The sequence below is a fragment of the Typopeltis vanoorti genome, chromosome 1, assembly GCF_054136105.1.
Source record: "Typopeltis vanoorti isolate ZY-2024b chromosome 1, IOZ_Tvanoo_1.0, whole genome shotgun sequence".
Lineage (NCBI taxonomy): Eukaryota > Metazoa > Arthropoda > Arachnida > Uropygi > Thelyphonidae > Typopeltis > Typopeltis vanoorti.
The window spans coordinates 161,218,396-161,246,125 of record NC_143549.1 but is presented as its reverse complement, the minus strand read 5'-3'; the positions used below and the strand labels follow the sequence as shown (position 1 = coordinate 161,246,125).

Genomic DNA, 27,730 nt, shown 5'->3' with positions numbered 1-27,730 from the left:
TCTTCAACACCTGTTCCTGCAGATTTGCGAGGAATTCTGCTGTACGAACGCAATCAGATCGTCTGCTAGGGATCTTTCTTCTTGCTACATCCTCGTAGTCACCATTGGAAGTCTCTAGTTCATGCCTGATTGTTTTTACTGTATTCAGGGAGCATTGGGCAGCAGTCGTAATATCTTTATTTTGATGGCGGGCACGAATCATCATGATACAAGTTATTCTCTTCCATGATTCAGGTGGGTTCCAGCTATCCATCCTTTCTGACATCTTGTATATGAATGAAGAAGGGTCCAAACTTTTAAATGAAGAGAAGTGTGTGTTAATACATGTAACTTACGGAAAAATATAATTAATTATAAATATGTCAAATTTATCCCGAACACCCTGTATTTGAGACAGGCAGGAACAAATCATTTTGGGCTGTACTTCAACTTGAGGCAGGAAAATTTTTCTTAAGCTACATGTTTACACTGTGTGGACAACTACAATTCATATCTGTGATTCTATCAAAATGCATACACAGATGAAAAGAAAAATGGATGCTTATCTGGTTGTCAGATAACTTTCTTTTCATTTTCAGTTAGAAGAAGAAAAGCTATTTCTTTAGAGACTAAAATCTTTAGAAACTAAGAAATTTTAGATCGTTTATCAGCTAGAAGATTCAACATCCTTAGGGAAATATTTTGGATTGAACAAAGCTACCGTGAGAACAATTAAGAAAAATGAAGAGGCATTCCATTAGAAAATCTGTTCTTTATGGAACAAAATTAGGTGCCAAGTCGTCATTGTATACGAGAGACATTATAAAAGTGAAGATGGAAAAGGCACTTGTGATGTGGATAGAAGATTGCTCACAAAAAAGGAATACCTTTAGTTGAAAATGTCATCAAACAATAATTGTGATTTTTCTGCAAACACAGGTTTGCTTACAAATTTTCTTAAAAGATACGTACTTCATAATGTGAAAATAAAAGGAGAAACCACATCTGCAGATGAGCCGACAGCTAGGGAATTTCTTTCAAAATTGTCCAAAATCACTGAAAATAGTGGCTACACTGCTGATAAAGTTTGGAACGCAGATGAGACCAGCCTTTTTTTGAAAAAGATTGTCAAGTATAACTTGTATAGCGAAATCACAAAAAAAGTGTTGGTTTTAAAGCAGCTAAGGATTGTGTGACTAGTATTTTGCAGCAATGGTTCAAAATATTGCATATTAAAACCATTACTCATTAATCGATCCCAAAAATCAAGGGCAATGAAAGGTGGGAATTTTAACACATTACCAGTGCACTGGAAGGAAAACAAAAAAGGTTGGGTTACAAAGGAAATTTTTAATAAATGGTTCCATTAATGTTTTGTTCCAGAAGTTAAATGCTATTTAATGGGAAAAAATATGGGTTTTAAAGTTTTATTAATTTATAGACAATGCACCTGAACACCCAGATGTGGAATTTTATTTTCTGCCACCTAATACAACATCTTTAATACAACCACCATAGGGTGTGATCGCTACCTTCAAAACTTACTATACAAGAAGAACATTCCAATACATTTTGGATAAACTAGATAAGGGTAATTTACTGACAGTTATTGATGTGGAAGAAATTTTCTATTTTGGATTGCATGAAACTTCCTAAGGTGGCATTATCAGAATTGAAACCATCAACTTTAAATGCATGCTGGAAAGCTACTTGGCCAGAATGTGTGAAAAAGAAAAACCCTGTAGTTTTGCATACAACTGAATATCACAAATATTATCAAATTAGCACATACAGTTTACAGACAAGGATTTGATGATTTTTCATCTGCAGATATTGAAGAACTGATGGTTGACAAGGCTGTTAGTGATGACATAATAATAGAAGCTGTCCTTGAGAATCTCAATAAAAGTGATGATGAAGAGATTCCACTCACTGCAAGATTAATTAAAGAAGGGCTTCAAATAGCTAGTAAATTGCAAAGTCATTTTCTTACATATGATCTAAATACTGAACAAGCTGAATTTAAACTGAATGAGTTTAAAAGTGAACTGAAGTCATGTATGATGCGATATGAAGAATTATACAAAGAAAACAGGATCTCAACGATTAATTACAGAGTTGGCGGCAAAAAAAAAAAAAAAAAAAACCTTCAGAATTATTAGAAATCAGTGCTAATTTAGTTCCTTTTACTGAAGAAACGTTTTGCGATTACGATACAAACAGAATGGCCAAAGGGTTTCAAGTGATGGAAGTGATTTAATTCCATTCTCACACAATAGAATGCGGCTACAGTCAGATTTAACTAATAAATCAAATTTAACTAATAACCATATGTGCAGGTCTATTTGGACCTTTTCGAATTTCTTTTTTATTAGTGACACTATTTTCTTTAAGAAAGATACATATGTATATATTTTAAATAAGTATTTAAAATAAAAAGTATTCCATTAAAATTAAATAGAGTTTTATTGGAAAATAACTTATTGTCTGTATTGGGTTTTCACACCTGGAACCATTCTCCTTTTTTTTATATGCACTGTGTTCTTTATTACAAGGTTTTTTCTGGAACCAAACTACCGTGTAAACAGAGAACTCTGTGTGTGTGGCAAAACATATGAGATATCCATAACTATAGAATAGCATGAATGCCACAGTAAATAACTTTTTAATTATGTATATATTTCGTCTTATGTCTCATAAGATCATCAGCACAACTAATGAACACAATAGGAATTGAATTCAAAAAACAGTAACATGCATGCTTAAATCGGAATCCCTCTATGTATACAGTGGCGTGTTCATGGATTAAAAACTACTGGGCTGAATTAAAACTAAGTAAATTAAATAAAAATATAGCAGATAAATTATTGAATACTACTGAGGATAACAATTTCCCAAACTTTTGGAATAGTGAGACAGTCGTTCTGATTAAGATTAGGTCTATGAAGTAAGGCTTCGACACTTTCTTTACATAAGCCAGTGGATCCTGAGATTAGAATTTTCAATTCCATGTTGTGCAAGGCCAGATTTGTGAGGTGTGATAACACAGATGTGGTCTTGATGTTCAGAGATATGTTCATTTATAGATCTATATGTTTGTCCATAGTTAAGACGTTACACAAACACTGTATTCTTTTTTACAAGGTTTTTTCTGGAACCACAGTAAATTTAAAATATATAGAATATGCCAGATAGCATCTTTGGTTAGAGTTTGTCTTTTAGAGAAGGTAGGAAGTTCTAAATTTGGTTGATGGGTTTGTAGGTAGCAATGAGTTGATATTTCCTCATAATTTTTGCCACACATTATTTTTTGGGTTGTTATTGGATTATAATCATTTAGTAAGGCTGTTTCTTTGATACTTGGTAAAAATGACTACTACTACGAGGTGGGTCCGGTGGCAGATAGGGTAAAGACCATCAGATATGGTGGTTAGCTGCAAATAATAACCAATAAGCAGTTCCAGACCAACAGCAGCAACACTACCAGGATGTGGTGGGTCAGTGAGTGGCATCATTGACCCTAGGACCACTACCTAGTTCATAAAAACACCCTACAGTGTCTGCACCCCATGTCAGGGGGTGGTTGCAAAAGGCGTCAGTACCTCATGTTAGAGGCGGTCTCTACCCACAGAGAGAGAGAGAGAGATGGTACTCTCAGATTTGCAGTTTCATCCTATAAGGAGTAATGCACCAGAGGAGTGACAAGTCGAATGCATTAATTGCCTAAAACCTCTATGGATATCAGAATAGCACAGACTAGAGAATGCTGCCGTGCCCGGAGAAGCAATGCAATTGCCTCAAGATCACAAGAAGCAGATGAGAAATTTGCTATTCCAAATTTCTCGACTGCTTCACGACTATGTGGTCAGCACAAAATACATCTAATCTCCTAACCCTAAATATAAGAACCCTAGCCAAAACAGGAAAACTCAAACTAATGAAGAAAGAATTGGCAAATATTAGCTGGGATATTGTAGGTCTCTCTGAAACACATTGGACAGGAGAAGAAGCAATAAAAATTAAACATGAAAGAATGTTTTATTTAGGAAGAAATGACAATATACATAGAAAGGGAGTTTCCACACTAATTAAAAACAACTTAATAAATTTAACATCTGAAGAACCACAAGGGACAAGAATAATTGCCATAAAAATAAAAGGTAAAGAAAAATGAGTCTACTACAAATTAATTCAGATATATGCCCCAGATCAATCACATAGAGCTGAAAATCTAGAAAGCTTATATCACAACGTAGAAGACCAATTAGCAAAACCAGCAAAAAAAGCATTTTAATAGTGATGGAAAGACTTCAACGCCAAGATTGGAAAATACAAACCAGACATGATAGATGTAATGGGCAAATTTGGGGTGGATGAGAGGGATGAAAGAGGAGAAAGACTCCTTAAATTTTACAAATAAATAAACACCATCTTCTTCCATAAACCCTCACATCAGTACACATGGACCTCACCAGATGGATTAACCAAAAACTGCATTGACTATATACTAATTAGAAAAACTGGAAATCATCTGTTCAAAATATAAGAACATTGAAAAAACTAATTTTTGACTCTGATCACGAAATCTTAGCAGCAAAAATTAAATTAAAATATAAAGAGAATATACCAAAACCCATAAAGAAAATAGACTTAGACAAACTCAAAGACAAAAATGCACAAAACAAATTTGAAAAAGCAATAGAATAGGATCTAACAGATAAGCTTAGGTGTTGATGGTTATTCATGACTTATTTTTCACGGTATTAACAACACCACAAACTTTTATCAACAAAGATGTTTTATTAACGCTTATATTTCGCTGATTTTCAACTCAGCATCATCAGAGCACAACACACATGTAAACGCGACAGTGAGTGAAACAACAATATTGCAAAAGACAAAAGATCTAAAGTCCTATTTTTGGTGGCCTCTAACGAGAGAGAAAAAAAAAAAAAAGAAGCAGTTATCCAGGAATTTTTCTTAGGATAACCGTCTCCCAAATTTTTGGCAAATTAATGCAACCATATTTGTTAAGGTTGGGAGAATTCTTCAAAGCCATTGCTGACTCAAAAAATAATCTTTCAGATCTATAACGACTCCTAAATAGCACATTCTTTTTCCTCCATCTAATCCTGTGTGAAGGAGTGTCCAAAGCGTGGTCTGCCAGTCCCGACTTGCCATAGTAATAGTAGCGAATGTATCTTTCATGTTCTTCCAGGCAGTTATTCACTGATCTTCCTGTTTGCCCATAACAGGCCAAGTCACAGTCACATGGAACTTCATACACTCCTGGGTGTGCTAAAGGGTGAAGTTTATCCTTAGGCGAGCGGATCAGAGTTGCCAGCTTAACGAGGTTTGAAGGTGGTGTGAAGGCCATGTTTCAACAATACTTTGGCTATCTTTTCCGATGTACCTCTGATATAGGGAATGGAAATGGTCGTGTTGTATTCTTGTGTATTAGGGGAGGGCAGAGTAATGGGCCTATGTAATATTTTATCTATTTTGTAGGGATTGTAGCTGTTGGTTAAGAACGTATGGCGCAGGTACTGGAGTTCAGTGGCCAGGGCTGTATCGTTAGAACAAATGGCTCTGGCTCTGTGGGTAAGTGTTTTTAAAATGCCGTACTGTTGGACTGGATCCAGTTGAAAATCAGCGAAATATAAGCATTAATAAAACATCTTTGTTGATAAAAGTTTGTGGTGTTGTTAATACGGTGAAAAATAAGTCATCAATAGAATAGGAGATAAGCCAAGTAACCTCTAACAAAGTGGAACATTTATGGAACCAAGGTTAGGAAATCATGGGAATATATTAGGAAGAACTATCAAACCAAATAAAGACCGGATCACTGCAGAAATATTATAAATCATAGAAGAAAAAAGAAATGCAAAAGGCCTCTTAAATAGAGAAAACACAGAAGAAAAAAACAGAACCTTAGAAGACTCAAAAATAAAATCAACAGACTGTGCAAAAAGCAAAGAACAAATGGCAAGAAAAAGGCAAAAGCATGTGAAGAAGCCAATAAAAGGAATAACAAAACAGTCTACAGGATCTTAAAAGAGCTCACAAAACCATATGGAACCAAAACACTAAAAATGAAGGATAAAATCACAAAGAAACTGGATCTATATAAAAAATAAATAATATATGGCGAGAATACTACCAAACTCTCTTCAAAAAAGAACAACATTGGGATGATATAAATACAGAGACAGGAAGAGGAAAGGCACCACCAGTAATAAAAGAAGAATTTCTACATGTCATAAGCCAAATGACAGAGTCCAAATCTCCAGGTATTGACCAACTATTCACAGAACTCTGGAAATACAGAGGTCATAAAGCAACTAACTTCCTATAAAACTCTAACCAAATTATAGACACAGGAGAAATACCAGATGATTGGAAGACAGTAATCATAATACCTATTTACAAAAAAGAATACAGGCAAAAATGTGAGCACTATAGACCAATAACTCTTTTAAGCCATAGCTATAAGATTTTCACACCCATCACCCAAAACAGAATTCATGACATAAAAGAAATCAAAAGAGAGGACCAAGCAGGTTTTAGAGCCAGCAGATCAACAATAGACCACATTTTTAATGTTAATAACATAGGTGAAAAATGCTGGGAACAAAATATACTTATATTTGGCTGCTTTATAGACTTCAAATAGGCCTTCGATTCAATAGACAGAAATAAACTGATTCAAATCCTCAAAGATATAAGAATAGACTCAGAAATATTATCATTCATCAAAAACTACTATAAAAACACCAAAGCATTCATCAAAAACTGATATATTTAAAGCAGAAAAAGGAGTAGCGCAAGGATGCCCACTCTCACCTCACTTATTCATAATAATGCTAGAAGAAATATGCAATGCAACAGAAGAACTGAGACTACAAATAAATGGAACTAACATAAACCATATTAAATATGCAGATGATATTATCATTCTGGCTGAAACTAAGATACAATTAGAGAAAACAATATACATCCTAAACAGTCAATACAAAAAGTGCAGCATGAAAATTAACTGGAACAAAGCAAAAGTAATGAAAATTGGAAAAAGAAGAAGAAACCTAACAATAAATCTCAAAGGACAACCACTAGAACAAGTAAACAGTTACGTATATCTTGGCAGCCTTATTACAAATAAACCAAATAACCTTGAATCAATAAAGCACAGATCAGTATAGGATGGTCAGGCATGAACAAAATGAATCAGATATGGAACAACAGCAACACAACAACAACAGGCATCAAATTAAAACTTTACAAAACTCATAATCCCCACAGTCACGTATGGAGTAGAAGCATGGAAACTAAACCAGAAAGAAATAAAAAATTCAAGCAATCGAAATGAAATGCCTAAGGAAAATAAATAAGACCAACTGGACAGAACATAAAACAAATCAGAAATGACTTAAACTACAGAGACAAAGTCTTTGATCAGATCAATAAACAACAGCTCAGATGGTTTGGACATCTTCAAAGAATGCCTTCCACTAGAATACAAACTGAACCAAGAGGGATGCCAAGAAGAAGAACATAGCTCCAGTTGCTAAGGGATGGATCACAATTACCTAGCTACAGAATAATGACCAAGTTAGCACGAGACAGAGCTAGATGGAGAAGATTTTTACATAGAGAACTCAAGCCGTATAAGCATGGATGAGAAAGAAAGGTGTTTCTTTGATAATTTCCAATTCTTGTTTTAGGGATTCTTCAGAAGAACAAATCTTGTGTGCTCTGGATACTAAAGATTTTATGATGCCATATTTTTGAGATGGATGGCAAGCTGATGTATTATGGATATAACAACCTCAGGAATTTGGTTTATGGTAGATGGAAGTGGAAATGGATTCAACTAATTTCCACTGGATGTATACATCAAGAAAGGAGATACCTGTTAATTCCTTTTCTAGTGTGAACTTCATACAACGATGCAAGGTGTTGATTTTTTGTAGAAATGAGTAGAGTTCAGGTTCTGTGCGACTCCAAACTGCAAAGATTATCATCAACGTAGCATAGCCACATTGTTGGTTTTGGCTCAAGAGCAATAATTCTATCTTCTAGGCGTTCAAGAAAAAAGTTGGCTAAGTTAGGTGATAAGGGTGAGCCCATTGCTTTCCTTCCTGTTGTTTATATATATTTTTTTATCTTTCCATGTGAAGTAACCTGAAGTGATTATAAATTTGAATAATTCCACTATGTCCGGTGGAATTTTTTGAGTTAAAAATTTTATAGTTTCTTTGCGGGGGATATTAGGGAAGAGAAAGACAACATCAAAGCTTACTAACCTGTATCTGCTAGTTTAATGTCTTTTATCCTTGTATGAAATTCTATGGAATTTTTTTATCAAAGAGTTTAAGTGGCAAGTGAAGGGAAGGAGAAGGTTAGACAGGAATCTTGATATTTTATATGTGGGACTGCCTATAGAATCCACAATAGGTCTGAGTAGACAATACTTTTATGTAATTTTGGTGAATTATATATTCTGGAAGGGCTTGCATAGTATGTTTTGAGTCTTTTGATGGTTTCTTCAACTTGTTGAGTTTTTTGAGCTGACTTTTGGTAGGATCATTATTAAGCTTGGAGTTGAGTACTGCAATCACAAAGTAGTAAATTCATTTTCTGATCAAATGATTTAGCATCTAAGACTACAGTGGTATTGCCTTTGTCAGCTTTGGTGATAACTATATTATTATTACGTTTTATTGAATTCAGAGCTTTTAATTCTGCTGGTTGGGCATGATAGATCACTTTGATTATTTCAAAACATAGTCTACTAGCTTCAATACTAGACAGAAGACTGGTGCTATTTTCAGTGTCGTGTATGAAATCTCGATATGGAATACATTTGGGCAAAATTGCAAACTTATGACCTCCTGCTAGTACATCCAGCTCATCTCCAGTTAGAGGCAGACCAGGTGGAATCAAAAATGCTAACCACAGGATCCAATGTCAAAATGCCAAGTTACTACATCTTCTTCTCTCTTCCATCATCTATGTGGATGATGATGAGGCTGAATGAACTCTTTCCACTTCTGTCTGTCCTGAGAGAGTCCGAACAATTCTGTCCAGTTTGGTGTTGCTTGTTGTGATTTGGTTTTCAGGTCCTCTTTTATTTTGTCTACCCATCTAATTCTGAGCCATCCTTTGGATCTTTTATCTTCCATCGTTGTATTGAATGAACTCTAACCAACCGAGTTACTACATAGCTCCACATATAAACATGAAGGGTGATATAAAGAAAGTACTGAAGTATTACTTCCTAGACTCTTAATCGAAATCTGTCTCGCTATTCCAAAAGTTTGTGAAATTGTTATCCTCGATTGTATTTAATAATTTATCTGCTATATTTTTATTTTAATTTCATCCCACTAATTTTTAATCCATGAACGTGGGACTGCATACATAGAGGGATTCCAATTTAAGAATGTGCATTACTGTTTTTTGAATGCAATTCATATTGTTGTTCATTAGTTGTACTGATTATGTTTTATACATAAGACAAAATACAGGGTGTTCGGGATAAATTTGACATATTTATAATTAATTATATTTTTCCGTAAGTTACATGTATTAACACACACTTCTCTTCATTTAAAAGTTTGGACCCTTCTTCATTCATATACAAGATGTCAGAAAGGATGGATAGCTGGAACCCACCTGAATCATGGAAGAGAATAACTTGTATCATGATGATTCGTGCCCGCCATCAAAATAAGGATATTACGACTGCTGCCCAATGCTCCCTGAATACAGTAAAAACAATCAGGCATGAACTAGAGACTTGCAATGGTGACTACGAGGATGTAGCAAGAAGAAAGATCCCTAGCAGACGATCTGATTGCGTTCGTACAGCAGAATTCCTCGCAAATCTGCAGGAACAGGTGTTGAAGAACCCTGGCATTGGAATTCGGGCTTTGTTCGTGGAGTTGCTAACTGTAGTCAAGCCCTGGATAACAAGGGTAGCCAATGGTAGGCCGTATGTATGGCAGCAGGATTCGGCCCCTTGCCACACCTCTGGGAAAAGTCAAAAATGGTTGTCTGAAAATTTCTACGACTTCACCAGTCCAAATGTTTGGCCTCCAAACTCCCCAGACCTTAACCCCATGGATTATTTTGTATGGGGCGCAGTTGAAAAAGACACCAATCGCACTTCCAGTAATACAAAAGCCCAGTTAATGGATAAAATTAAAACAGTTTTTGCGGCCCTTCCCAGGGAGACTGTAGCATCAGCTTGTTCGAGGTTCCGAAGCAGAATTGAAGCTGTGATCGATGCTAATGGTGGTTATTTTGAGTAAATCTTGTTGATAGTATTGTAATTAACTCTGCCTGTAATGTTTTTTTGTCAATTCATTAAATTTAATAGATACAAAGAAGATTTTCTTTTTCCTTACGAAACTGTCAAATTTATCCCGAACACCCTGTATATACATAACATAAAAAAGTTATTTACTGCAGCATATGTGTTATTCTATAGGTCTATATTCATAGTTGGTCATTCTATTGCTTATTTTCATGGCAAATTTATTACAATTGTTATTCAATTTCATTAGAGAATCCTGGAGACTTGCAGTAGATGTGTTTAGGAGTACAACATTGTCTGCATAAAGCAAACAACTAAGTTTGACATCTTCAATTCTAATATCAGGCTTAGCCACTTTCTTTCATAATGTGATTCCAATATAGATAATGAATAAAAGTGGAGATAATGTGCAATCATGTTTACTAATGTTCCACTTACTCCATATAATTGTAGTATTTTGAAATTTATTTTTCTCTGGGCACCTTTGTCATATGCCTTTTCCAGATTTACAAAACTAAAGTACAGATCCTTGTCATATTCCCACAACTTCCCAACTATTTGTCTTAAAGTGAAATCTGATCTTGACAACCTCTATTTGCCCTGAACCCAGCTTGTTCTTATGCAAGTTTCTCTTCCACAATTCATATCAACTTTTTCATGTATGCTTGCATAAATCTTACTCAGAACACTTAGCAGAGAAATTCCTCTAATTCTCACATTTAGCTTTATGCTCTTTTTTATAGATGGGAACTATGAGAGCTCTACTCCGGCCATCTGGAATTCAACTTTCTGACCAGGCCCTCTGAGTTATTCAGTGTAGCTACTGCGAAGCTTTTATACCGCCAATTGAGCATTTCTATTCAGATATCTTCTAGTCTACCTGCCTTTCCATATTTCAAGTTTTTTACAGCTTTTTCTACCTCAAGTACTGATATGTACTCCTCTTGAAAATGTTCTAGTATGGTTTTGTCACTGATTGATTTGTTTAACAGACTTTCAAAGTAATCATCCCAGAAATCTAAGATATCCTTAACTTCCGTTATCATGTATCACCTATCACCTTTGATTCCATTTACAGTACTCTTTCCTCCATTTCTAAGCTTATTTAATAGTTTCCTGAATATTTTGCTGCCAGATATTTATTTTCCATACTCTTACAAAAGTCTTCCCAGACTTTTGTTTAGCTTCTTTCACACATAGCTTTTCTCTTATATTTTTCTCTTTATTCTTTTAGGGCATCAGGCAACATATTTGTAAGGAACTTTTGGTGTGCTTTCTTCTTTTCCAGAACTGTTTCTTTAACTTCTTGTGTCTAGCACGGTGTTCTTATTTTTTAATTCTTGCAGACAACTTCGCCACATTCCGCCCTAACTAAATCAATCAATGTCTTTTTCAGAGTTTGCAACTGGGACTCCAAGGTTTGATTCATATTTTCAATTTGTTTCATTTTTCCTTCAATAATGTTTGTACAGTTGAGTCTACAATTTCCTTGTAAAAGCTGCTCAAATTTAATTATTTTTAAAACTTTCTTGCATACTGTTCTTTTCTAAGTGATATCCATTTTCTTCCTGCTTATTGCTAAGTAAGGGTGGTCACGTCCAATTTCAGATCCTCTATATCCTGAAGTGGCATGATGATATCACTATAAACAATGATGTAGTCAATGAGGCTTTCTCTGTTTCTTTTGTATTCTCTCCATGTGAACATCTTTATGCTGATATATGAAAATTTTTATTGTTGAGTGTCATGCAAAATATGGAATACAATACTGCATGTACCCAAACATAAAAAGGGAAATAAAACTGAATATGAGAATTAGAAAAGTATTTCCCTACAGAGTGTTCTGGTAAGATTTATGCAAGTATACTTGAAAAACAACTACAAAAAATTGTGGAAGGTAAGCTTGGTTAGAAAACCAAGCTGGTCAAAAAATATTTGGGCCAAATCATGGTTGTCACGATCATATTTTCACTTTAAGACAAATAGATGAGAAATCTTGGGAATATCACAAGGATTTGTATTTAAGTTTTGTTGGTCTGAACAAGGCATATGATAAGAAGCTAAGAGGAAAGCTCTTCAAAACAATACACTTATATGGGGTAAATGGGACATTATATCAAGCAATACATAGTCTCTATCTAAGCTGTAGTCAGCAGTTAAAAGTGAAGTAGGTACAGGATCATGGCTTGAGGAAAAAGGTGTGCGACGAGGGTGCACATTACCTCCAATGTTATTCATTATCTGTATGGATCAAATTTGGAAGGTTAAATCTGATATCAAAATTAATTATGTAAATCTCAGCTCTTTATTTTATGATGCTATAAATATGAATAAATCCAGTACAAGTCTGTAAAATTACCTGACTAAACTGAATAACTGTGATAAATTCAGTATGAAAATCAGCAATTAAAAGACAAAGACAATGAAAATAGAAAGAAACACTGAAAACATCAACTTTATAATGAATCGTGAACCTACAAAGAAAGTAAAACATTTCAGCTACTTATGCACAATTTTGAGTGAAGATAGTAAATTAAATATGGAATTCATCATCGTCATCAAATTCTTGACATGTAGCCTCAAGGGGGTGTACAGAATAATATAGTATTAGATGAAAAATTTACATCATTACTAACTTTCTATCTATAATTTTCCTCCAAATTGATATGTTACCTGTCAAGACTGCAATATTACCATCTTATATTTCTGTCTTCCAAGGCACTTTTTACTGTATCAATCCAGCTATATCTTGGTCTTCCTCCTGTCAACCTGGTAGATAGCACTTCTTTTCCTAATCTTTCCTCTCCCATTCTGTTGAAGTGACCATACCACTTGAGATTATCTCTGATAACACATTCCTGGATGCTAACAATGTCAAGCTGTTTCCTAATATCCTCATTTTTAATATGATATTGCCACTGATCTCATCAGTTCACACTCATAATCTTTATCAGGACTCTCATATCTGCTATATCTAGTCTTTGGTCAAGTGTTTTATTTCTAATCCAGCTCTAATATCTATTAGTTAAAATTGGTTTGAATAGTGTATTGTATACACCTAATTTAGGGTTTTGACAATTTCTCTATTATTCCATATAAATTTATTCAATTGGCTTCCTACCATAACAGCTTTGTTGATTCTGTTGCTATTTCCATATTTAATTTACCATCTTCACTAAAAATCGTGCCTAAATAGCTGAAATGTTTTACTTTGGATATAATTTCTCCATTCACAATGCAGTTGATATTTTCAATGCTTCTGCCTATTTTCATTATCTTTGGCTTGTTATTGCTGACCTTCATACCATATCTATTACAACAGCTATTCAATTTAGTCAGGGAATCTTGCAGAATCGTAGCGGATTTATTTAGAAGCATAACATCATCTGCATAAATTATTCATAAATGCATAATTCTAACTGCTGACTTACAACTCAAATAAAGACTAAGTATTGCTTGATATAATGCTCCATTGACACGATATAAATGTAGCATTTTGAATAGCTTCTCCCTTGGCACCTTGTCATATGCCTTTTCCAGATCTACAAAATTTAAACACATCACTGTTATATTCCCACGATTTCTCAACTATTTGTCTTAATGTGAATATTTGATCCTGACAGCCTCTATTTGCACTGAATCCAGCTTGTTCTTCACCAAGTTTCTCTTCCACAATCCTTCTCAACCGTCTCTCAAGTATAGTGGCATAAATCTTAGCAGCAACAAAAGAGGTATTTCTCAGTAGAGAAATACCTCTGTAATTCTCATATTCAGTTTCATTTCCCTTTTTATATATGAGTACTATGAGAGCTCAACTCCAATCATCCGGAATTCGTCCCTCTGAACAGGGCTTCTGACTATGCAGTGCAGCAATTGTAAGACTTTTATACCTTCATACTTGAGCATTTCTGGTCGAATACAATCTACTCCAGCTGCCTTTCCAAATTTCAATCTTTTGATGGCTTTTTCTACTTCAAGTATGGATATATATTCCTGATTGCATGCCTGTTTTTCCACTATGCTGTCACTGATTGTTTCATTTAGTAATTTGTCAAAGTAATTACTCCATACATCGAGGATATTGTTTTCTCCAGTTTTCATGTCAAATTCCTTTTACAGCATTTTCCTTCATTTCTGAGCTTCTTCAACAACCTTCAGAATATCTTGCCACCTTCTTGATATTTATTTTCTATGTTCTTACCAAAATCTTCCCATGACTTTTGTTTAGCTATTTTTACACAGTGTTTCGCTTTCTTACATTTGTCTCCTCTAAGAGCACAAGCTGATTTATTTGCCAGGAACTGTTGATAAGCTTTCTTCTTTTCCTTCACTAACTCTTTAACTTGCCGTGTCCACCATGGAGTTCTGATTTTTGTATCCTTGCAGACAACTTCACAACATGCCTCTCTGGCTGAATCAATCAATGTTTTCTTCAGGATTTGCCACTGAATCGCCAAGGTTTGGTTCCTCTTCTCAAACTCATTCATTTTTTCTTGAATAATGTTTGTGCATTTTAGTCTACAGTTTGTATCTGAAAAATGCTCAACTTTTATTTGCTTTAAAACTTTCTTACATGTTCTTTTTCAATATGAAATTTAATTTTACCTGCTCAAAACTAAATGGTGATAACTTCCAATTTCAAATCCTCTGTAGAATGTAGCATCTTGCACCAGTGAGAAAACATCCCTATCAACAATAATATAGTCAATGAGACTTTTCTTATTCCTTGCCTCTTCTCTCCATATGAATTTGTGCACATTTTTATGTTGGAACATGGTGTTAGTAATAACCAGTCCATGTCCTGAACAGAAATTCAACAGGTATTTGCCATTATTATTAGCTTTGCTCTTTTCTCCAAATTTTTCTAATGTATTTTTGTATGTCTGACAATCATTTCCTGCTCTGCTATTCAGATCATCAACAATGACCAACTTTTCCTTTTTCATTGTGTCAGTTGCTTTCTCTAAAGTGTCAAAAAATTCCTCCACTTCTAGCTTAGTAAAACCTTCTGTGGGACCATAGACACAAATAAGTCTCATTGTCCAGTTTCCCATTCTGATTTTTGCCCACATCACCAGCCCTCCCGTATGGCAACTCCCCAGAACAAGACAGCATGGTTACTCTCCCCAAATGGAGGCAAAGCGTCTACCTTGGTTATGGATACGTCTTCTGATGCTATTATCAGATCCAACACCCTCAAATACCTCCTTGTTCCCTCTATAACATGTTATTTCATGTAATTATCCCTTAGCAAATGTATAAATCCCACTTCTATCTTGCTATGTCCTCTTTCCTCCATCCAATAGATGTCACCCGTAGTTAAAGTCTCCAATAATAAATGTTTGGCCTACACTCATTGTGCTGATTTGACGATACATGGCACCTACATCTTCCTGTGGACCTCCTAGTCTAGAACAGTACTTAACAACCTATTTTGTCCTATTTGCCTCTACACTAGACAGCCTCAAATGCACCATCTCTTTCAGACCTAATATCTTCTTTAACTTCTAATTTTGTTGATTGTAATTCTGCAACCATCATCAGTAATCCCACCTCCTGCCCTGTTTCTTTTATCCTCCCTGAAAATATAATACACTTTACATTCTATCCCTATAACTATATCATTTTTAGTCAACCAGGTCTCAGTGATGCATATAATTTTTGGCCAAGTTGAGCTGATCAATAACAAAAACTCCTTTTTGGCATTGATAAGCTCCGTTATTCCTGATTTAGGATAAATTTATTTTTTTTATTTTTCAAATAGCCTCATTAAAAAGACCTACTTGCCAATTGCATTTCAAATATATTTCAAATTCTGATGTTTACTGCTAATAAATATGCTTTGGTGTTGTGAAGGTTTGAATTTTGGAATAGTTAGTTTGAAACAGTATTCTAAAATGCAAACATTTCAGTACTTCCCAGCAGTGTGTGAATTCACTAACAAGATTCACTTCAACATATGGTTCCGTTTACTTGAAACAAACTAGCAGAACAGCATTGTAGAGTTGCTGGCCAGTCATATAGATTACTTTTTTAATTCTACTTTTTTTTTATATTTAATTTCATGATCCTTGGCTTCTTATACTGTGTTTTTAACCATTCATATTTTTGGCAATCCACATTCCATATTATATTTTTCACTATTATCATTACAAATTTTGGTCTTACTGCACCAAAAAAATTCTTTCAAGTATTTTAAATTCTACAAAAGGATTTTTCTTTTGTAGTATTTATAGAACCCTTTATTTTTCTGAAATATTTTTCAGAAAAATAAAATTTAAACTTAAGCTAATTAAATTAAAAACAAAATGTTTAAAATTTAATTAGCTTTGTGGGATGATTGATATGGGATAGCACTATATAACGTAAGATTTGCTAAACAAAATATGGCTTAAAAGAAAGAGCTAAGTAAATCCTTTATATTTAGAAATTTGCTCTATTTCAAACATTTTTTTGCAGTAACAAGCATGTCTTGACCTGGATTTTATTTAGGAGGTCTTCATAACTAGCATCTGGATCACTGACAAGATATTCAATAATGGTCTTGCTTAAATGAATCTTCTCTTTCATCATATCCATAAAAGGGGTGTAAGCTTCACTTGGTGCCATTAAAAAATATTCAGCATACCCTAAACAGAATAAAATAAAAAGTGGCTAACAGTAACTAAACTTGAATATGAATTCTAAATCAATTAAAAAAAAAGTAAAGAATAAACAAACAACACACATCATTACATCTCTCAGATAACCAGCAATTAAATTAACCACATATCCATAACTAGGTATTTATTAACCATTATAAATTGAAACTAAAACCAAGTTTTTTTATATAAAATTTGAGTAAAAAATGAACCAATGAAAAACAAACTATGAGCTTCTTGGCTGATTAAGAAATGATCATTGTGGGAAAATTCTTTGCAGACAATTCATTGCAGGAAAAATTAATCACAAGAAAATCTAAAATCCTATGTTCTGGGATAAGGTGCAATATTTAAGAATACTTAATTCTTTGAACTGTTCACTATTTTTCAGTTCCGCACATTCAGAAACCCATCAGGTGTGATATATTTTTTTATCTCAATGAATTCAGAAGGCGACGTTTTTCAGTTATTTAATACACGTGTATTTTGAAAATCACTGCACTTTTCCTGCATAGTAAAGACATCTTGTACGCTGCTATCATCTGCACAGCTAGTATAAGATCATAGGTGAGTTTTTGAGTAATTATATTAAAGAAAACGATAATAAATTATATAAATATTATCATAATTAGGTAAATCAGCATAAACTAAATTGTCATCTGCGGCTTCATACCTCTTCCTCCAATACTAGTATTTTATGACACACCGAGGAGTTTTAAATTTTATATTTAGTCTTCTTTATTAATACACACACACACACACACACACACACACACACACACACACACACTGGGGGGCCCCCCCTCTCCTGGCGCCTATGCCGAGAGGGGGAGCTAAACTACAAAGTAGAGGAAATTATGACCAACTGAGGAGTATAACGGGTTAAGCAATAATATCAGTTTCCTGGATGGTAAGATTATCAATAATAGATGGGAAGCATTTAAAAAGATACTTAAATGATGCAATATCAGAATGTGTACTGAGAGTTCAAAGAATAAATAGGTTAGGAGTCAAATGGATGTGTAAATTTTATCAAGCAAGAGATTCATAAGAAAAGAATGATGTGGAAGGAATACTATGTACATACGGATGATGTCTGTTATGAAAATTATAAGCAGCAGGCCAGAAGAGTCACAACACTTTGGCTACGCTATGTTGATGATGTGCTTGCCATTTGGCCACATGGCCCTGAGACATTGAAAACATTCCTAGCACATTTAAATAGCCAACACCCAAAAATCCACTTTACTATGGAACCGGAAGCCAACAACTGTCTGCCCTTCCTGGATACACTCATTACACGTCTCCCAGATGGTTCCTTATCATTTTCAGTTTTCAGAAAACCCACACATACAGGCAGATACTTACACAAACAATCACACCATCATCCTTCTCAACAATATGGCATTTTAAAAACGCTAACCCATAGAGCGAGAGCAATCTGTTCAAATGACAAGGCTCTTACTGCTGAACTGACTCACTTACGCCACACCTTCTTGGCCAACGGCTACAATCCACAAAAAATAAACAAAATACTAAACACTCCTAAGAAACCCCTCCCACCATCCACCACAGAGAACTACAACAAAACAGTCACCATCCCTTACATTAAAGGCACATCCGAAAAGATCTCAAGAATTCTCATTAAACATAAACTACGCACTACATTCAGACCATGTAGCAAATTAGCCACCCTCATCCGCTCACCCAAGGACAGCATTCCTCCTTTATCACATCCAGGAGTCTACCAAGTACCCTGCTCATGCAATCAAGCCTACTACGGTCAAACAGGAAGAACTGTGAATATCCGCATCAGCGAACATAAACGATACGTCCGGAAATATCATTATGGGAAGTCGGGCCTAGCAGACCATGCTCTGGATACCCCTGCACACAGGATCAACTGGAAAAACACAAAAGTACTACACAGAAACCCATATAAATCAGAGAGATTGTTCTTAGAGGCGACAGAAGCCCTAAAACACACCCCAAATCTCAACAAATATGGCTGTATTAACTTGCCGAAGATCTGGGAGACAGTCATATTAAAGAAAAACTAGCACTTTTCTAGGACTCTAGCAATATATGATAGCGTTTTTTTTTTTTTTTTTTTTTTTTTTTTTTTTTTTTTTTTTTCAGATAGAGGGCGCCAAAATCAGGACTCTAGTCTTTGTGTTGCTGCTACAATTTTGTTAATGTACACCATGTTGTTTTAGTCTCGCGTATTGTGACAAACAGTGTTTTTGTGCTCTGAAGATGCTGGTTATAATACCAGCGAAATATCAGCATCAAGTGAATAAATTAATTATTTACTTAGTTTCTGTGTTCTATTATACCGTTAAAATAATAAACAACATGTTCGACGAACACATAAGTCTGTCCACACGTTCAACCTGGTATATGCAACATTCAGTTCACTGCTACCTCTTCACTGGATGAAGAAACTCAAGAGTATGAAGAAGAGGTATAAGAACTGTTGCACAAACTGAATAAGAATTCAGCAATAGGGACTGATGGGATATCAGCACAGGTACTAAAAGAGGGTTCAGCAGAAAGGCTAATCCTTTTTACCAGGTATGGAAGCCCAGACCTGTTAAAAAATAAATACATAAAATCAATAAAAAAAAAGACACAGCACACCCCCATGATGCAAATGTACTATAAGTTCAATAGCATATTTTCAATATATTCACTACATATTTATTCAATACATTTATTTGAAATGAATTTATTAATACAAAATTCTACTTACAAACTTAAGTAGGTACTTCAAAAAACATTAAAATGATACTTTGCATTGGAGATATTCAGCTAAATTATAATCTGGCATGTAACTGGAATGTTAATGTTATATATCTTTTTCTCTTTATTTATGTTATCCACCATGTGTTGTAAAAAATATATAATATAAATATATAAAATTATTAGAGAAACATCAAATAAATAATTGAATGTCACTTTGTCACTCCAGAAAAGAATTCAGGCTACTAGCCTAGTGCGACAGAAACATAATCCGTAACTGGTGATGTGTGGTTCACATGCACACTAAAAATTTGAAGGTTGTTTGACACTTTAATATCTGGACAATCTCGAATTGCAGGCACTTTAAAAATGCTTCGCGGGCACTTGGGTGTCCGTGAGTCCCATGTTGCCTACCCCTGATGTAGAGTTCCTGGACTGAGTTTAATATATGTAAAGATTTGTATTGTATAATATTCATGGACTGCAATTAAATGGTTTTGGAGTTAGGTGTCTAGAGAGAGAGCTTTCTTTGCTGAGGGTGTGGAAACATAAAGTCAGGAAAACTAAAGAAATTACAGCAGATTAGATGAAGATAAGTATGTGTGGCAAATCAGTGTGTAAAAATAAAATAAAATTTTAAAAAAATTTTAAAAAATGCAGGATCTAGTCTCTCAGGCAGCAATATCGAATGGGATAGTCAAACTAGGATGTAAAGGTGGTTAAGTCTTGGGGGGGGGGGGGGGATGTATATACTAATGCTAGAAGCATCAGGAATAAAGAGGGAGGAGTTTCTGGAATTGGCAAAAGTCTCATTAATGACTTATGGTGAGTTTGCACTCGCCAAAAGTCATTAATGAGACTTTACTAACAGCAGATGATGTAGTTACAGAGATAGAATGTGATGGATTTAGTATTTTCAGGGAGGATAGAGTAGACAGGACTGAGGGTGGGGTACTGCTGATGATAGCAGATGAATAGCAATCAAGAAGAGTAGAAGTCAGTCATGCACATGACAGTTCTGAGTCTATCTGGTGTCAGATTGAGGCTAACAGGGCACAATATAAAACTGGTTGCTGCTATAGGCCAGAGGGTGCCAGGGATGATGTGGAAGACATGCATCAGCAGATCAGTACAATGGATGCAAGTGGAATAATTATTATGGGAGATATCAACTTTGCCAACATAGATTAGAAGAAGGAAATGACATGGCAGGAAGGAAATAGAATTTATACACTTACTGAGAGATAATTACTTGAAGTAGAATGTGACAGAAGGAACTCAGGATATGAGAGTATTGGATCTTATTATAGCAGTGGTCGCCAAAGTTGTCAATATAACATTGTTAGGGGTCGATTCAGGTCGATAGAAAAATATAAGACATCATTGTAATGGTAATATTTAATTCGATTAAGTTTTAAAAGAGGTATACCGTGAGTAGACATATCGATACAAAATTAATAACGGAAAAAACTCACGTACAAAGATTATTTAATAGTATAATTTTCGCCTGTGTGTCACAGGCATCTTCAGTACATTAAGCTCAAATTAAACAATAACTGCCAATTCCAAAAAGCGCGACCTAAGTAGCTGGTGTAATATAACTAAAAAGGTCAATAACTTTCCTAAAAAAAAAATAAATAAATAAATAATAATAATCAATACAATAAAAAGTTAGGAAAGATTAGCTGATTTGTAAAGTACTATCTCCCATAAAGGGGGTAGATGTAAGCTGTCGGATCTGTTTAAGTTAGGAGAATGAAGTAGAGTTTCACATGTTTCTTTATAAAGGCGTTCCATGAGAAACTGACTTTTGTGAAGAACTCGTCTTTCTCCAATGAACTCTGCATCTAGTTAAGATGGCATGTTCTGCAAGTCCAGACTTTTCAGGTTTAAAGTATTCAATATAAGATTGGTGTTCTTCTAACCAAATAGAGGCAGATCTTCCTGTTTGTCCGAAATAAGATAATCCACAAGAGCACGGAATCTGGTAGATACCTGGATGATTAAGACGTGGAAGCTTGTCCTTAGGAGAAGTGAGAAATTTAATTCGATTAACTTGGATTACCTCCATCCTGAATGACAATGCAATTAAGAGTGAATCGTGGGAACAGTGACATGAATAAGAGATATAAGATGGAGCAAGGTCATGAAAATAGTTACGGAGACCAATCAAGTAGGCCAAAATGACGTATTTACCAATAAACGGATGTCGGTGGTTCCTGTCCGACTGGCGCAAGATTGCAATACACGCGCGGTTGCTTATTTACTTATACTTACACGTATTTGATCACCCAGTCTCATTTTTGCGCATCGACATACAAGTGAGAGTTAATGTTCTAAAATTCATCAACATACATATTATGTAATATTAAAATTACATAATAGTAAAATAGAGGGGGGGGGTTGATAAAAAGTCAAGAAACTCTTGAAGGGGTCGAAGGTCAAAAAAAGTTTAAGACCTGTGCCTAACTAAGGTGGCTATACTGCCTCCAATTGGGAAAATTTTGACTTAAGAGGTAGCAAAATATGGAAATTCTAGTTAAGAAGGGGTGTATGTGGAACTACAAAGCATGTGACTATGATATACTTAGGAGGCAGCTTGAAGCGACACCACAGCATGAAGATTTCAAGGGAAGGATGTTCAGAGTGCATGCAAGATAGTCAACAGGTATATGGAGGAAGCAATATCACAATATACCCACAGTGAGGAGGGCAAATTGGGTAGGAGTTACATGAATGAGTAGTATCATTAAGCATGAACAGCAAACAAAGAAAACGTTGTAGAGGGTATATAAGAAGAATGGTGACCATCTAGGTCATACGAACAGTACAAGGATCATGTAAGAAAGGTAACCAGATGATAAGGAAGGAAAAATCAGATTATAAGAAATTACACGAACAGGCAAAAGGAAATCCCAAACAGTTTTTTTGTTATGTGGCAAGTAGGAGGAGGAGGAAGAATGACTATTTAAGGATAACTTTAATGAGTGCAGATGGCTGATAGGCAACAGAGGCAGTCAAAACTGTTCAGTGTTAGTCCATGGTCATTTTACAAGAGTATATCAACCAAGTGAAGACTTATGATGTGACTGATGTGAGAACAGAGGATTAAGAATTGAAGGTACTTAGTAAGGGTGCTGAAGGGTCAAAACTGTATAACTGAGAGGAGACCTCCACATAGCCTTTAAAGGAATGCAGAAAATCAATCAAGGCTTGTGACATAATGTCCAATTCTCACCTTCTCATGGTGCATCCTCTTAGGTATCCACACCTGAATACTGAATGAATGAGGATGGGCTGGAAATTTGGGATTTAGCCCAACAAACAGTATTCTTATTGTCTTAAACCACAGTATAAAATAAAATTATATAACATGACAGAATTTCATGACAGCTGGGAGTTGCTCAGTTAAATAAGGCCCCTCATTGTTTTTGCAAAGAACCAGGACAAACAGAGCAGAGTCAACTACTGGAACAAATCCTGAAACACACCCCAACTCAACATGACCAGAGTTGAAGATCGGTACTAGCAACATAAGAAGTCTGAATGGCAAAGAAATGAAGCTAGCTGAGGAACTGGATAAGTACCAGATCAACATAATTGGGGTGACTGAAACAAAAAAGACACAATCTGGTGAGATTTTTCAGAGCAATAAATTGAAAATGTTATCTTTAGGCAATAACAATCAAGGAAAAGAAAGAGTAGCCATAGTATTAAATACACTAAATACGAGGCTAATCTTCTTGAATGGCAGGCAGTCTCAAGTACAGTGATGTGGGCAAATATGAGAATGGGGAACTGCACAATGAAAAATAAAAAGTTGGTCCTTGTTGGGGATCTAAATAGCAGAGTAGGAAATAATTGCCAGACATGCAAAAATATTTGGGGAAAATTTGAAGAAAAGAGCACCGCCAATAATAATGGCAAATATCTGTTGGATTTCTGCTCAGGACATATTTTGGTTATTACTAACACCATGATCCAACATAAAAATGTGCATAAATTCATATGGAGGAAAGAGGCAAGGAATAAGAAAAGTCTCACTGACTATGTTATTGTTGATAGTGATATTTACTCACTGGTGCAGGATATACCAGAGTGTACAGAGGATTTGAAATTGGAAGTGATCACCATTCAGTCTTGAGCAAGATAAAATTGAATTTCATATTGAAAAAAGAATGGTAAGAAAGTTTTAAAGAGAATAAAAGATGAGCAGCTTTCAGATGTGAACTCTAGACTAAAATGCACAAACATAATTCAAGAAAAAATGAAAGAGTTTGAGAATAGGAACCAAACCTTGGTGATTCAGTGGCAAATCCTGAAGAAAATATTGATCGATTCAACCAGAGAAGCATGTGATGAGGTAGAAAACCAGAACTCCATGGTGGACACAGGAAGTTAAAGAGGCAGTGAAGGAAAAGAAGAAAGCATATCAAAAGTTCCTGGCAAATAAGTCAGCTTGTGCTCTTAGAGAATACAGAGACAAATGTAAGAAAACTAAACACGGTGTAAAATTAGCTAATCAAAAGTCATGGGAAGACTTTGGTAAGAACATAGAAAATAAATATCAAGAAGGTGGCAAAATATTCTGGAGGCTGTTTAAAAAACTCAGAAATGGAAGAAAGAGTGGTGTAAAAGGAATTACAGATAATAAAGGTGATATGAAAACTGGAGAAAAGGATATCCTTGATGTATGGAGTAATTACTTTGACAAATTTTTAAATGAAACAAGCAGTGATGTAAGCACAGTGGTAAAAAAACACTCAACAGACATGTAATCAGGAATACGTATCCATACATGAAGGAGAAAAAGCGATCGAAAGCCTGAAATGTGGAAAAGTAGCTGGAGTAGATGATATTCGACCAGAAAAGTTCAAGTATGAAAGTATAAAAGTCTTACAGTACCTGCACTACATAGTTCAGAATGTCTGGACTGAAGGATGAATTCCAGATGATTGGGGTAGAGCTCTTATAGCACCAATATACAAAAAGGGAAATAAATCTGAATGTGAGAATTACAGGTCTTTCCCTGCTGAGTGTTCCTGGTAAGATTTATACAAGTATACTTGAGAAATGCTACACAAGGATTGTGGAAGGAAAGCTAGGTGAAGAACAAGCTGGATTCAGGCCAAATAGGGGCAGTCATGATCAGATTTACTTTACGACAAATAGTTGAGAAATCATGGGAACATAAGAAAGATCTTTATTTAAATTTTGTAGATCGGGAAAAGGCACATGACAAGGTGTCAAGAGAAAAGCTATTCAAAACACTACAGTTGTAGTATGGTGTCAATGTGGCAATATATGAAGCAGTACATTGTCTTTATTTGAGTTGTAAGTCAGCAGTTAGAATCAAAGGCAGTACAGGAAGATGGTTTAATGTTAAATCTGGTGTCAGGATGTATATTATTCGCTCTGTATATAGATCACAATATGAAGGAAAGTGGTATCAAGCCACTTTCCTTAATTTTGGAGATGTTTCCTTCATTTCCTTCAAAATTGTAGATGTTAATCTCAGCTCTTTACTTTACGCAGATGATGTTATACTTCTAAATAAATCCAGTACAAGTCTGCAAGATTCTCTAACTAAATTGAATAACTGCTATAATAGATTTGGTATAAAGGTTAGCAGTAACAAGTTAAAGACAATGAAAATAGGCAGAAGCATATCAACTACATTGTGAATGGTGAATATTACCATATTCACGATTTTTAGTGAATATGGTAAATTAAATATGGAAATTGAAAAACAGAATGAATAAAGATTTGGAAAAATTCTAGATAGGAAGTTAGTGTAGTGGTGATGTAAGTTTTTCATGCAGTACTATCATATCCTGTTCACCACTTGAGGGTACATGTCAGGAATCAGATGATGAAGTGCTTAGTATATTGCACAATCTGAATTGGAAATACAGCTCTAGGAGTGGATGGAATATTGGCTCACGTTTTACGAGAATGCGCAGGGAGAATGCAAATGCCTTTGACTAAGCTGTTTAATTTAATTCTCAGCTCTGGGAAAGTCACAAGACAGTGGTAGGAGGGCAAAATAATTCCTTGGTATAAAAAAGGATCTAAGACTGTGGTAGCAAATTGTAGACCAATTAGTATCTCAGAAGTCATAGTAAAAGTACTGGAAAAGTTGGTCTAAAAGAGAATTATGGAATGAGCAGATAAGAATATAGTACACTATGAGGGGCAGTATGGCTTGTGAAGGGTTGGTCATGCCTTACTAATCTACTAACTTTATATAATAGTGACAACTGAGTTGGATAAAGGGAATGGCTACAATGACATTGCTGGATTATGCAAAGGTGTCTGACAGGATACCACATGGAACTTGGTTGTAAACTGCAACACATGGGAATGAATAGGAAACTAGTGATGTGGATAAAATCATGGCTGATGGAGATATACTAAAAAGTAGTGTATGGAGGAGCAGAATCCAGGTGACTAGCGGTGTCCTGAAGGGCTCTAAGTTAGGATCACTGCTGTTTCATTTGTACATAAATGATATAGTTAATAATCTGAAGGGAGATTCACAGTTGTTTGCTGATGATGCAAAGTTGGATAGGATAATAATTAATCAAGGTGACATAGAAAGCTTGCAAGATGATTTAAATAGGATGACAGTATGGGCAAAACATAATGGATGTTGATTTAATGTGGAAAAGTGTAAAGTTATGTATTTTGGAATACAAAGATTACAATGTATGTATCAAAGGGAAATGTACTCCATAAAATTGATGAAGCTAGGGATTTTGTGGTAGTAGTAGATAGCTGAATTGAGGGCATATTGCTAAAGTACCAGGGTAGCTCACAGTATTACTTGGCTATTGAAGATCACATTAATAAGCAACATTATCATTCTTCTTTATAAAGCGTTGATAGGACCACATCTGGATTACCATGCTCAGATCAGTCATCTGGGTTTCTTAGGGATTAGGTAGTGGTGGATAGGATCCAGAGGTGAGTGACCAAGATGGTGAATGGTCTATGAAATGCTCCCCATGAGGTCAGATGAGAGTTTATGGATTGCAAAAGTTGGTTGATAGGAAAGGGGGGGGGGACACATTTAAGTTTGAAGGCTATTAGGATTGATGCAGGGTAATGTTTCAACACACTTGACTAAAGGGGACAAAACAAAAGGATATCTCTAGAAGTTAGGTAAGAATGTGGTTGGCAAGGGCATAAGGACTAGATTGTTCACTAGGAGAGTGGTAAATGAAAGAATGGGTTGCTTGAGTCAGTTGCAAGTGCTTTATCTGTTAATGATTTCAAGGAGAGTTATAACATACCTAGTCTAATCATAAATACTGTTACAACTTGAATAGTGCATAAACACTTAATCTATCAGTAAATCATTTATACCTTTCAGCACATACAAACCACGTGTATGTGCATATAGCAGCACTCAATATTTGATACATCCCTCTTTTGCCTTCACACATGTCCAGTCTGTGAGGATACATATCAATGGCAGCATGCACGATATGCAACAAAAACATTGCCACTGCTCACTCCAAATTCACTTTCAGGCTGGGAATGCTTGGGTGTAGTTTCTTTAAGGCTACTTTCTCAAACTCTGACCACAATTTTATGCCCAACAGATTCAGATCAAGACTTCAGACAGTCAATCAGATGGTGAAATGTGGATGGGCACATTCGCTTTCAACTACTGTTCTGTAGTCCTCACGTTGTGTGCAGGGGCCGAGTCCTGTTGGAAAGTCCACTGCCTACTTTGAAATAAGGTGTTGTTCAGGGACCATGCCACAGATTCTAGCACGGTGTCTTGATACACATTGGCAGCGGTTTTGATCCCTTTCTCACAGAAATGCAACTTGGATGACCTCTTTGAATCCTGGGCTATGGCTTATACCTGATCGTTTTGGCAGTTAAATGACTCTTCAGTGTTGTAAATATTCTCATCAGTGAAGAGGATATCTCCGTATCTGTTGTTCAAGTAAAAACAGATAAGTGCATTTCATTTTATCACTCCAAAGTGATCAGTTAGTACACGTGACATTATTCTCTGTGAAATGTTAATCTC

General features: G+C 35.3%; 1 protein-coding gene across 2 annotated transcripts in view; it reads right to left on the bottom strand.

Annotated features, from left to right (window-relative positions):
* LOC150110586 (DNA (cytosine-5)-methyltransferase PliMCI-like) overlaps window positions 1-27,730 on the bottom strand; it is a 678,915-nt gene that overhangs the window by 438,970 nt on the left and 212,215 nt on the right. For both annotated transcript variants that reach the window (XM_090399829.1, XM_090399828.1), the window contains exon 10: window positions 16,778-16,929. In XM_090399829.1, the coding sequence (XP_090255955.1) occupies window positions 16,778-16,929 (152 nt within the window). The remainder of the gene's footprint in view (window positions 1-16,777; window positions 16,930-27,730) is intronic.